Genomic DNA, 13,035 nt, shown 5'->3' with positions numbered 1-13,035 from the left:
GCCATCATTATTAACACCTCTATTCTGCACTAGATAAATTAATTGACCTCATTTATCGCTGGATTGATATGAAATAAAAACTGCATGTAAAAACACAAAAGTCTATGCCAACATCTGAATGAAATCTGCATTTTTCTCTGTCAGTAGGCAGATGCTGCTTGCTGTTCCTGCACAGAAGTAAGCTGCAAGGCAGTTGGTGTTAAATCCCTTTAAAATGCCAAGTGGTGAAAATGTCAACCTATACATTTACCCTCTTTTGGTGCAAAAAGACCACATTTGAATGAATGCAGTAAGCCCCCTCCCACAGGCTCGAGAATGTGAATAAAAAGGTATTAGGCAAATGCATACATTTCTGTGTTCGCATATGAATTATGTGCTCAAACGTATGCACTCTATAAGGAGTCTCCATCTGCATGGGTAAGGGTGAACCCCACCCCATGCACTTGGAGCTAGCGTTTGATTGAGTGAAAGCCAGTGCAGCTTGAACACTCCCTCTAATGGAAGACAGGAGCCCAGCACCTCAGTAATGCACTGACCTCAGAGCTTTTACAACGCTGCCAGCCGATAAGTGGCAATATGCTGGATCTTATAAAATTAAGCAGACTGAGGAGGGGAGGAGCGAAGAGAGAGAGGGTCACCCTATGACGGTCCTACAGCACTTGTAAATATCACTATGTATTCAGGGAAAGGCTTTAGCCGGCGAGTTTACGGTCACAGAAGCACAATTAGGAATTTATTCACCCGTTTTGTGGCTTTTTTTTTTTAGAGGATTTTTACAGTGAAACGTTTACAGGCACCCTTTGTGTTTGATAAAACACTCTCTGAGGCATTTTAATACCCCTGAATTTATGATAAGCTTCCTCGGAGGCTGCTGCTTAGGAAGCTGATGCAGAGCAGACCTTCAGAGTGCATGGCAACCAGCCAGGTTGGCTTCTGCAGGGCTCCACAACTTGGAACCTTGTTTCATCCTGGACTGTTTACAACAAGTCAAACCAACCAAGAACCACTCTCTACATTTTAGAAAGGATTTGGAAAAAACATCCTTTAAATTTGGATGCAGATGAGCTGCTGTAAAGCAGTTTACTTTTACAGTAAAAGTATTTACAGTGAAAGTACTATTATCAACACTTCCTGCATGTATGAGCTGTGGATGAGGACCCCTCTGCTGCAAACAAAAAATGCATTTTATCTGTTTTTGAATTGAAATATCTTTAAATTAAGGCAAAGAGATGCAGGTAGAATCTCTGGGAAGTAGAAACTGCCTTCTTTCTAAAGCTTCCATAAACAATGTAAACCTGCAGGTTTAGCCAGCCAACATGCTGCATATTAGGCAGTGGTCTTATTTCAACTCAAGGCAGACTTTGATTCAGGGCCCAAAATCCCATTCACATTTTTATTAGATAAATAACTAAATGAACAAGCAGAAATGATTAAACTGGCATCAATTACATTATTAATGCTAACTATTAAATTGGAACAATAAATCTTTTCCTCTGGATATTTACAATTGTTACATTTCTCAAAGATATTACATTATAAGTACATTAAAACCCTATAAATCTCCTATAATTCCCATTTATATATATATCTATATGTATATATGTGTATATACGTATATATATATATATATATATATATATATATATATATATATATATATATATATATATATATATATATATATATATATATATATATATATATATATATATATATATATATATATATATATATATATATATATATATATATATATATATATATATATATATATATATATATACGTATATATACATATATATATACATACATACATACATACATATATACATATATATGTATAAATACGTATATACATATATAAATATATACATATATATACACGTATATATATGTATATATATATTGGCTGTTCCTCAACACTAATTATTAAAGCAGTTGCAGATTCATGAGAGCTGAATTTTGATCCATTCGCTGCAAAGCTACAAGGTGTGTAGGTGGAAGGGTGTGAATATTCTATTATACCACTTTACTACCTGCTGAAAAACCCATTTAAACCCGGCAACAATCGGCTTTTAGTGTCAGTATGAACAGCTCACTGATGCGTGTCTACCTGGGTCAAATGCCTCGGCAAGCAACCCGACTTAAAATCGCCTCGGCTTTGATCAGCATGCTGTGGGAACACCAGAGCCGGGTGAACCTGCTAAATGATGTGCCACCGTTGAAAGCAACGTACAGATGTCAACAATCCAGTCGCTCCTGATCTAACAAGCCAAAAATCTGTTTACATTCAATAAACATGGAGCAGCTCTGGTGAGAGGGATTCAGACAGATAATAGAGCGAAGCAGTAAAGCACACTGACTACACCCTGGCTTCCTTACATGTCGCTCTCCATTGTTTACTTCCCTGATTTCAGTCGCACTGGTGACATCATTATCGCTAACCCCGCATGATGATGTCACCAGACATTCAGAGTGGGGGCAGAGGCCACCCAGCTGCCGTGAGGGGTTAGACCAGGGAAAGAGGCTTTAGGCAGTGTTTCTGATTAAAAAAAATAATTCTCATAACAAGCTATGTTTTGGGATTGCTTCATAACATTATATGTTATTTCCAAACTGTTTTTGTTTGGGTACCTTTAGAGCCTTTCTGCAGGGCTAATTAGTGCTAAACAAATGCTGTCGAAACAGAGCAGGGCTAAATATCAGGCTGAGGGCTGCTGATGTTTTGTTCTCTTTTTACTTTAGAAAGTATAATAACGTGCAGACTGAGTGTCTATTTACAAAATAAAGTTAAAAAAAATATATATATATACTATAGGCCTATATATTTTTTATTACAATTGATAACAGGTTAGGTATGGTTAGTTTAAAGTTTTCTTCAAACTTGTGCAAAGCTGATAAACACCTTGGATATTTTCTCAGTGCTGTGCCTTTTCCTCCTGCCACCCTGAGCAAAACGTCATACTACCTTTTTTTAAAATCATTACTGCAAATCATTTACAGCAGTATTCTTTACATTATACCTTCTATAATCTGTATTTATTTTTTAGCACTGAATTTTGCTGTTTATTTATAATGAGCACTAAAATATATTACTAAATAATCCTAAAAAAAATATTTTTGCTTCAGGCAGAAACTACAGCAACCATTAAATAAGAGGTAACAATATTAGGCCTCGACACTCTGTAGTTCCTGGCTTGAAAAAAGACCCATCTTACATGCTTTAAATTGACATGACATACATGCAGAAAAATGTTACTGCAAAGGTTACGATGTCTACATTTAAAGATCAAACACGCCTCCGGTAGAGGAGTTTTTCATCTGTTATTCTCCTAATAACCTCCTCACATCCTTTTTGACTGGATCTGTGTGTAAAAGCTTTTTTTTTTTTTTTTTCCAGGTGAGCATTTTGTTCTGCACATCTGCGTGTGTAAGCGTGAGTGACTATTGTCTGCTCCGACTGCAGCAGGGGCTTCAAAGTGAATTATTCATGCAATATTTGAATACATGCAAATACTCTGCTCTCCTCCACTGGCACGGATCCAGGTTACCTATGGCAACGGCGCCTTCAAGAATCATCTTTCCAGGCCCCCCTCCTCCTCATCCCACTCCTCACCCTCGCCCACCATTCGACCACATCGTGTTGCTTTGTTTCGATTGTTCCAAAGCCAAGGTGGTAGGTTGGCAAGGGCATCCCATAATTCCAATTCAAGGTCAGGAAGGTTGGAAAGATGGCGAGACTGAGGAGTAAGGAAAAATTCCCCTCCATCCTGAGCTCAGTTCAAGACATTCAACATTCAACCAAAAAAAAGTGTTTTGGTTGATCAAATATGAAATTTAGATAGATAGATAGATAGATAGATAGATAGATAGATAGATAGATAGATAGATAGATAGATAGATAGATAGATAGATAGATAGATAGATAGATAGATAGATAGATAGATAGATAGATAGATAGATAGATAGATAGATAGATAGATAGATAGATAGATAGATAGATAGATAGATAGTGTTAATTTGAATTGGTCTTGTTTTTTTATATATTCAGTCTGTGAAAAGCAGAGCCTGATTGTTTGTTCCACCCTGACGTTTTTGTTACCTACAAGAAATTAAGCTAAACGTGTTTCTTTGTTGTTATAACTCTGTGCTGCTTAGAGCTGCTCCACAGACATGTTTTAATAGATGATAAAAGAAATAACTATCAAACAGCTGAACTCGGCAGACGGAAGGTCAAGTTCAGGCCATGTAAACCAGCTCACTGCTGCCACCTACTGACGGATAAATAGGGTCAGGAGAAATATTTCCAAAGTTTTTATTGTCGTATTTGTTCCTGGTTATAAAAAGGCTTTTCTACAAAAGCTGCATCTTTAGAGACGCATTAAAATTTCTAAATTATAACACAACGTAAAATAAGCATTTAAAACATATTAACTGTTTTGGTAGCAACATACCTAAATAAATTGTACACAAAAGCATTTTAAAATCTACTTTTTTTTTTTTTTTTTTTTTTTTTTAGAAATGTAAGAACTGTTCCTCACTGAAGGGAATTAGTTTTCTGTTGATATCTTTTTTTTAAATGTCATTTTCTCTCTTTTTGTTTGATCCAAACGACCCCGCTGTTGTCAATAATGGCATCAGTTTCTCTTGTCAAACGTCGCCCTCTAGTGGAAAAAAGACCGCATTGCTCAATGTTGTGAATAAACAGTTTATTGCACGGTCAACCTACTGTAAACATCTTTGGACATATTTCCTCTGTTAAATGTGACAAAAGTCTGATTTCTCCTCCAGAAACATTTAAATTATAACAAAAAAATAAACAAACAAACAAGAGGGAGACCCCATTCAATGAAGGGCTGAGAAATCTGTAAATAATGAGCAAACTATCCTGCATTCAAATTAGTTGCTCATAATCACACATTTGTTTGTAATTTTGTTAATCATCACAGATTAAAATACAGATTAAGCATTAAAAAACTGGACGGTTGGAGAAATGACTTAAAACGTGCAGCAGAGCTGCTATATTAACAGAGTGATGATTGTTTTTTATCCTTTCAATGGAAAATAAAACCATAATAAATCACTCTAGTTGCAAACAAACCCAAACATCCTTATAATCTTTGCCGTGGTAAAAGGGAAAAAAAATTTAAATAAAATAATTTCTTGTTTAAAAAGAAATTAAGCACTAAGACGGTGTGTTTGTGGAAATGTAGGATTAACCAGAAGAGAAACAATGATAAAGCGCCATTTAACTCATCATTTTCCATGCTGCCCTTTGCTGTCTGTCATTCTAGCGGTGCATGTTTTCTCAGACATGTCACTTCAATGACAGCAAAATCATATTGTGCGCCCTTATGCAAAGTTAGTGATCACTTTGCATGAAGCCAGGTTGTGATGCAGCGTTTCTTGCAGAGCAGATCCCCGTCAGCTCTGACACGCTCTCTCAGGAAACAGGAGTGTGCTATGGGATGGCCATGCACCCAGCAGAACCTCGCCATGGCCATGAGGAGGCTCAGCTTCCTATCCTCTTCCCAACGTAATCTTCACTTTCCTTTGCCCCTTAGCAGACTCAGTGGATAGAGTAGCCCATCTGGTGCAGCTTCAGCAGCAGGTTGTGTGTGATGTCGAATGTGGTGAAGCTAATTCCCACCGCAACAGGCCCCTTCACCCAGTTCATGCTCAGGCCTTTGTACAGTCCTCTCCTGACGCCTTCCTGCTTCACGATCTCACGCATGGTCCCCATGATCGTGACGTAGGATGAGCCAATCACGCCCGCTGTCTGCATGCGCCGGCGAACCACGTCGAGTGGGTATGATGCCGACTGCCCAATCAGGCCTGCACAGGCTCCAAACGCCAGGCGTTCATAAGGGTAAGGCTGACAGCGCTTCGTCTTTTCTACAGGAAGACAGGAAGCAGGCTGGTGATTGGCCACGATCTACACATCTTGCTTAAATCAACCGAAAAACAGAGAAAATATGCATACCTGCGTGGAGCTTTTTGAGCGTCTCATAGGTGAAAAATGTGATCCCTGCATATGGAATAACACCCAAGATGGTGGGGGTGAAACCTTTGTAAAGGGTCTTCACACCTTCCTCCTGGGAGATGCGTACAAAGACATGCATGATGTTACTGTACCTGTGGAAGAAAAAGTGAGAAAAAACAGCTTTAGATTCAGTGTGGTATAAGAAATATGCAACAGATGCTGTGACCAGAAGATTGGTTTGAACAGTGAGGAGGAGAGCTGTATGCCCGTGTCATAAGCTTTTATTCCCAATGTGATAGAGACATTATGATAAACACAGATCCTTTATTTATTATATTTAATAGAATAAAAACACTATTATTTAAATAACAAATTAAAGTCATCCTGTTTACACCAAAGTGCATTTTAAATAGTCAAACCTGACTGATATGTCATAGGAAAATGATGATCTGACCGATTCTTTTTATGTGATATTGCATGTTTACACAATTTGATTAGCTAAAGAGAAAGGCTATAACATGCAACTTGGTTGTGAATATAAATTAAAATCTAAAAAATGGTTCCAGTCTAAAACTTTTTAAAGTTATAATGCAGAACTCCAATTATTTTTATTTAATTCCCACCAATCAGACCAAATACCCCCCTACCCCCCTTATTTCCAGGGATGATAAACAGTGAATTAGTTGATCATTTAAAGTGTGTGCTACGCCCCCTATGCTAGCTGATCCAAACATGGCAGAGCCTTACATTTCTTTGGCGGTGACGGCCATCCTGGCTCGGACCATGTCCAGAGGGTAAGTCAGCATGGCGGCGGTGGTACCAGCCAGAGAGCCCGCCAGTAACCGTGGGAAAGGCGGCAGCGCTCTGAAACACCAGCAGTAACGTTAACACCAGATACCTGTAAAATTTGCCATGTAAGGGGACGCTAAATGTTTATCATTTACTGCAGAGTCATGCTGACATGCCTAAAAAAATGCATTTTGATGAAAACAAGTAATAAGATGTGAACTTTAAGCCTTTTACTCACTTGCCCTGGAAGCCATAGCGCCCCCCCAGCAGCTTCTTGTACTGTTCATGTGAACAGAACTGGATGGCAGCGTAGGGCATGACCCTCACCATGGTGGCAGAGTTCCCCCTCCACAGACTGACGAATCCATCCTTCATGTAGGTGCAGTAGATCACCCTGAAGGCCTCCTGCAGCAAATCATAGCATCCAGACGGTTAACTGCAAACCATGACTGACAATTCTGCAGTGAATTACAAGGATAGTAAAAGAAACAAGCAAACATGGCGTCACCAAGGGATTTACACAGAAAATAGATCATCTTGGATGCAGGAAAAAAATTTTATTTATGTTTTTAACTAAACGAGTAAGGGATAATCTGATTGTCCAGATGTTTAAAGTTGTTAAGGAGTTGTAAATAAAATTAAACAGTATCCTTCTTTTCTTCTACCTCTGAAAAATGTGATACCTCGCTTTGTTTTGACATAAAATTCAACTGAATTCATTTCAATCATCTGGCTGGAAAGTTTCAATTACTATAACTACTTAGTCATAATAGCTATATGTAAATGTTTAGAGAGGTATCAGCTGCCTTTAATGAACTTTTAGTGATAATAAACTGATGACAGAGTCCTTAACTAGCAGTGCGCTTGGTTCTTCTACAGTCAGCTGCCCAGCTTATCACTGCAGGTACAGATAAAGTGGTTCAAATCTCTGCTCTGCAGATAAGACAGATACAGAAACTCACCTTTGCAGAGAATCTCTTGGAGGACACTGTGAAAACAACAAGAGACCCAATTAACCAGAGCTGCGACTCACAATGCTGCATGTAGGCTAAACATCTACTAAGAGGATTAGTCAGGAACAGCTACAGCATAAACTCTGAAACAGAAACTAAACATTTGTTCAGTTCAACTCTGCAGCCAGGCTGCAAACAAGAGAGCACGTTAGCTCCTCTATATCTGGAGAGAAACCTTAAACCGTGAGCTTGTCTTGCCTTGAAAAATGATCTTAGTGCGGTCCAGAGGTGCAATGACTGTTTTGGCCACGGCTCCGGCAAACGCTCCGCACACCAGGGAGTCCACAGGAGTCAGTCTGGGCCTCAGATCCTGTTTGGAGACATTTTCACAGATTAATGACGCCGTGAAACAATCTCATTAAACATCAGAATCAGAAAAGGTTACAATAGAAAACATATTAAAAGGGAAATAAATTTATTTTGTTCTTTATGCTGACTAAAAATGTAACCACGTGTATTTGTCACCTAAGGCTGGAGCAAAAAAAAAGAAAAAAAAAGGCAACAGCATTCACGTGGATTAGGAAACAACGAACAAGATATGACGGCCTCACGTTTCTCAGAAAAGGACAGCCAATAAAAACTGACTGATAGCAGAAGTATTTTGGAATGATAAGGAAACACGTTTCTAACTGACAACAGGAAACAAACAAGTTTGGATAGTTTGCATTTTTCATTCATATATTTCTGTAAACATTCCATAAAACAACACTATTGATTTATTCTATAATTTATTTATGTATTATGTTCTTTTAGTTTCTCCTGTTGTCTTGTCAGCCTAGGAAAACGATATGTAGGCCAAATGGAGACCAGGTGTTTCTCCTGCTTTATAATCAGTTTTATTTTATTAAAGTGACCATACACTGCATCTGGTGCCGGGATCAAAGTGAACACGTCACAACAATTATGAAGACACAGAGTTAAAGGAGGAAAAAGGGTGCGGTGAACAAGAAACAACAACAGGAGCTTTGAGAACATTTCAACTCCTTTTTTACTTCATATGCTCCAATCAGACAAACTGTGGATGCCAGAGTCCTGCTGAGGATTAGCTGACACCTCGCTTCTATTTACAGCAGCACTACTTTCCTCAGATCGGATGTTTACAACTGCAGAGGCACTGGAAGTCACAATAACACCACCATGAAAGACAGGAGCGTAGAAGCTGCCACAAGGATAATCAGCTTTCATCTTCATTTCTCCATGACATAGTCAACTTTCCTGTTTAATGCTTCAGAGTAAAACTAATTAAGACTTGTGCCAATATCTCCACCTTTGCTTTTTTGTGAGGAAACAATTCCTGCACACCTTTTAAATGCCATCCACACCCACATGTACTAATGTGTTGGGTCACGTTTTGACATGTTTTTGTTGCAAATTCCTGGTGAGTCAAACAAAGACACACGCAGGACTCACCTTAGATTGGCTGGACGGTGGGAGGGTCAGCACCGTGGTCTGGGCCACAGGCAGGCCGCCCTGGTGGTGGTCGTGCACGCGGTGGGCCATTGGTGCCCCCCCTTCTTAAATCCCTTCAAAGCTTGTCAAACACGCTGCGCGCCTTCAGGTCAGAAATCCAACAGCTGCAGGGAAACAGTCACACATATACAGGTTAAACACTTAAAGCTGCTGGAATTAGAAAAAATCCTCCTCGCTTTTTGCAGTTCCTCTACAAAACAAGAGGAGTACGTGCCTCCACTCACGCCCCTGTTCCTACATGAACGCTCTGCCTTGTAAACACTCAGCGTGTTGCATTACAGATACAGTCGATATTTGTCAACATAAACCAACATTTTTAAGATAATGCAAAAAGAACTAAAAATCAACCCCGACTGTCGGAAAATAAAAGCATACAATGTCTTAAAAAGGCTCATCTACACATAATAAACATCTGCTCAAAGAAAATAAGATAATAAACCGAGCTTCCTCCTCGTGCAGTGGAACATGTGTGGGTCATGAATGTGAGCATGAAGACTTACAGTGATCGCCTCGCAGCGCTCCGTGTTTATAAACAGCCTGTCGCTCTGCAGCTCCTCTCCTGTTGCTACAAAGCTCGTCACTCTCTCTGTTTTTAAGTTACACGCGTAGCTCGATGTGTCCACACGTCTCCTTCGTCTTGTTGACGTCCCCGATGATGTTCTGCTGCAGATAAGTGTCAATAAAGTGTGATGTTTGTTTTTAAAGGACGTCAGTGTGATACTGTTCTGCTGGGAGGTGCTCCCTCCACCCCTCCTCTCTCTTACTCTGTGCGCTGAAGATTATTCTGGATCCTCGAGCTCTCAGCAAACTGGGACACGGCGTATTTCACTATTTTGGACTACAATTCCCGAAGATGATAGCGTCACCGAGGTTAAATCTCGCGAGTCTATATTGGACATTGGGTTGCCATGTTTGTTTAACGTAATCAGCTTCCCCCCCGTTTCTTTTAGTTAAGCGTGTTTTCGTTGTTATAAGTTATATGGTTTGATTCTAAGCATCGTCTCAGCTTTATTTCAAGGATATTTTAGGTCATTTTCTCCCCCTCACCCCCCCCCCTAATCTTATAACTGTTATTTATTTTAACCTGTAATTTTTCCCTCTTATTTATATACCTTTATGTTTTGGCGCAACTGCGTGGGTTTGTCACTGTGTGTTTCAGGGGCCATTCTCTGACGGTATTTAAATGAGATCAACACGCAATCATCAAAGGATAAAGCAGTTTAAACCAAAGTGCAAAGATTTTTATTTATATATATATTTTTTTTAGTTTATTTTTTTTAAATTCAGTGTGGAGAGTAGAGCACAATCAGTCATAGGTATTTCTTTATCACTGAAATATATATATATATATATATATATATATATATATATATATATATATATATATATTTCAGGGTCCTATTGCATTACTGAGTTGGTGGGGGGTTGTCAACCCACTGTTTTTGTATCATATAAGACAGTCAAAATTTTGCCTTTTTACATAATTAACATGCATTAACATGTGTGAGATAAATTTAGATGAAGTATTTTGTTCAACGTCTTAGTTTTTCAAACTGCTGCTTGTAAAATGTGTTTAGTAGTGTTTGTTGTTCCCAAACATTTCGCTGATGAACCCAGATGAACATTTATCCTCCTTCTCACATATAAAGCCTTAAATGGCCAAGCTCCATCTTATATCAGAGATCTGATTGTTCCTTATGTTCCTAACAGAGCACTTCACTCTCAATCTGCAGGTTTACTAGTGGTTCCTAGAATTTCTAAAAGTAGAATGGGAGGCAGATCTTTTAGTTATCAGGCTCCTCTCCTGTGGAACCAACTACCAGTTTTAGTCCGTGAGGCAGACACCCTGTCTACTTTAAAGGCTAGGCTTAAAACGTTCCTTTTTGATAAAGCTTATAGTTAGAGTGGCTCAGGTTATCCTGAGCTATCTCTATAGTTATGCTGCTATAGGTTTAGACTGCTGGAGGACATAGGGACCACTTTTCATCATTCTGCTTGATTCTATCACTATTCTCCCATTCTTCAGTATTGGTTAGTTAAATCTCTTAATGCTCTATGCTTTTTCTCATCATAGTAGCTTCATCTGGTCTGTTCCTGTTTGAGTGTGACTCCATCATGGAGAGAAATATCAGCTGTGCTGCTGCCATCAACACCTTGGTTTATAGATGTTGGAGCTTGGCCTATTTTTCAGTGTAGTCCTGTTTCTCTGACTGTGTCTAACTGAATGTTCTCGCTTTCATCCTCTGACATGGGAGCTGGCTTGGAGCTCGTCTGCCCGGCTGTGTGTTTCCAGGACGGGGCCGCCTGTGGAGCTGGTTGACAGTTGCCTTTTGTATCTATGCTTCTTTTTCTATGTCTGCTTCTGTCTCCTTGAACCCCAGTCGGCCTCAGCAGATGGCCGCTCACACTGAGCCTGGTTCTGCTGGAGGTTTCTTCCTGTTAAAAGGGAGTTTTTCCTCTCCACTGTCGCTACAAGCATGCTCGGTGTAACGGATTGCTTTTGGGTCAATGAGTCAATGCACTCAGCTGGTTTTCCTTATCTGTTTGAATATTCTCTGTAAAGTGCCTTTAGATTAAATGCGTTGTGAATTGGTGCTATATAAATAAACTCAATTGATAATTGAAATTGAATTTATTGTGCATTTCACAACTTAATGGTATCTTTGATATTTGAATCATGTATTATATAAATAAATTAATATTACATTTGTTTATTTCATGGTACATTTATTTATTTTAGTCACATTTATGTCTGTCATGACATATTTTGGCTCTCTGTATACCGCAGGAAACACAATGGTTGTTAAAACCTTCTTGTGTCCCTCCACCTGGTGTCTCATGACCCCAACACCCCAGTTTGGGAACCCCTGGGATCAACTTAAAATCAACAGTAGCTGATTAATTTGTAAGCGACCATATCAGTAATCAGTAGATGATGGTAATCACTTTAAGCCTACACTCAAGATAGTGACTCACTTTTAGAATAGAATAGTAATACATTACTGAAAACAATGAAACACACACGCTTCATAAATAAACAAGGCATACGAATCTAAAATAGCTAACAATAAAGAAAAATCAAACCTAATTGATGTTTTCTATGTTATTATCATTAGTAGTAAGATTAGTTTTAAACTAACGGAAAGAAAATAAAGTGAATGAGTCAATTTGCTAGGTTGAAGCCATCTGTTGCCTTCTGCTAAATAAGAACATGTAATAGAAATAAGAATTTTACAAAATAAGGTTTCTTTTTTAATTAAATAATTTAGTTTGATTATTTTATAGTTATTCATCCCCACACACAAACAGTAGCCATTTACAAGTCAAGCATCTTGAAAAAATACGTAACCTCTGCAAAACCTGCACACCGAGAACATCATAAAGAGTTTCATAACGAACTGAGTCTCAGTCAGTAAATGCACTAATGTGATTGGAAAGGACCGCTTGGAGGCAATATTTAATAAAATGCAATATTTTAGGCATTGTTGAATCAGAGGTGCTCACTCTATGTCAAGTAAAAGCACAAATACCTGTGTAAAAAAACAACTCTGTTCTATGTTTTACTTTGGAACAACAGTAAAATAAAATTTTTGCCCTAAATAATGCAAAATAATTAAAAAAAAACTCTTCTTAAAAAGAACAGTTCTATGCACAGAAATTGATTAATTTTCCTCTTTTATTGACGTGCTAGTGAAAAGGACATATAAAATACTAGTTTTGTTGTAAATCACAACGTAAGTCCCGAGTGAACAGCTTAATCCTTTTAGAGCTTCACTATTT

The 13,035-nt window shown here is 38.5% G+C and overlaps 1 protein-coding gene across 2 annotated transcripts; it reads right to left on the bottom strand.

Annotated features, from left to right (window-relative positions):
* Positions 1 to 4,688: 4,688 nt before the first annotated feature.
* LOC119786763 (mitochondrial coenzyme A transporter SLC25A42-like) lies at positions 4,689 to 10,068 on the bottom strand. 2 transcript variants are annotated; one of them, XM_038290280.1, is made up of 8 exons: positions 9,756 to 10,068; positions 9,196 to 9,359; positions 7,984 to 8,095; positions 7,735 to 7,760; positions 7,011 to 7,177; positions 6,731 to 6,847; positions 5,984 to 6,135; positions 4,689 to 5,895 (listed from the first exon to the last, which is right to left on the bottom strand). In XM_038290280.1, exons 2-8 carry the CDS (start codon positions 9,283 to 9,285, stop codon positions 5,570 to 5,572), a joined length of 990 nt encoding a protein of 329 aa, XP_038146208.1. In that variant the 5' UTR covers positions 9,286 to 9,359; positions 9,756 to 10,068; the 3' UTR covers positions 4,689 to 5,569. The 2 variants fall into 2 exon arrangements, with proteins under 2 accessions (XP_038146208.1, XP_038146209.1); XM_038290281.1 differs by lacking the exon at positions 9,756 to 10,068 and adding an exon at positions 9,470 to 9,705.
* Between the last annotated feature and the right edge of the window lie 2,967 nt (positions 10,069 to 13,035).

The sequence above is a fragment of the Cyprinodon tularosa genome, unplaced genomic scaffold (assembly GCF_016077235.1).
Source record: "Cyprinodon tularosa strain WSP-4 unplaced genomic scaffold, ASM1607723v1 ctg278, whole genome shotgun sequence".
Taxonomy (NCBI): Eukaryota; Metazoa; Chordata; class Actinopteri; order Cyprinodontiformes; family Cyprinodontidae; genus Cyprinodon; species Cyprinodon tularosa.
This window is presented reverse-complemented; position numbering and strand designations above follow the sequence as displayed.

Excerpts from the sequence above, each read along its gene's own strand:
- LOC119786763 (XM_038290280.1), bottom strand. The coding sequence starts at position 9,285 with ATGGCCCACCGCGTGCACGACCACCACCAGGGCGGCCTGCCTGTGGCC. Across the intron at positions 7,761-7,983 it reads CACTAAGATCATTTTTCAAG|TGTCCTCCAAGAGATTCTCT; the intron begins GCAAGACAAGCT and ends TTGTTTTCACAG. Across the intron at positions 5,896-5,983 it reads GCTCAAAAAGCTCCACGCAG|AAAAGACGAAGCGCTGTCAG; the intron begins GTATGCATATTT and ends GTCTTCCTGTAG.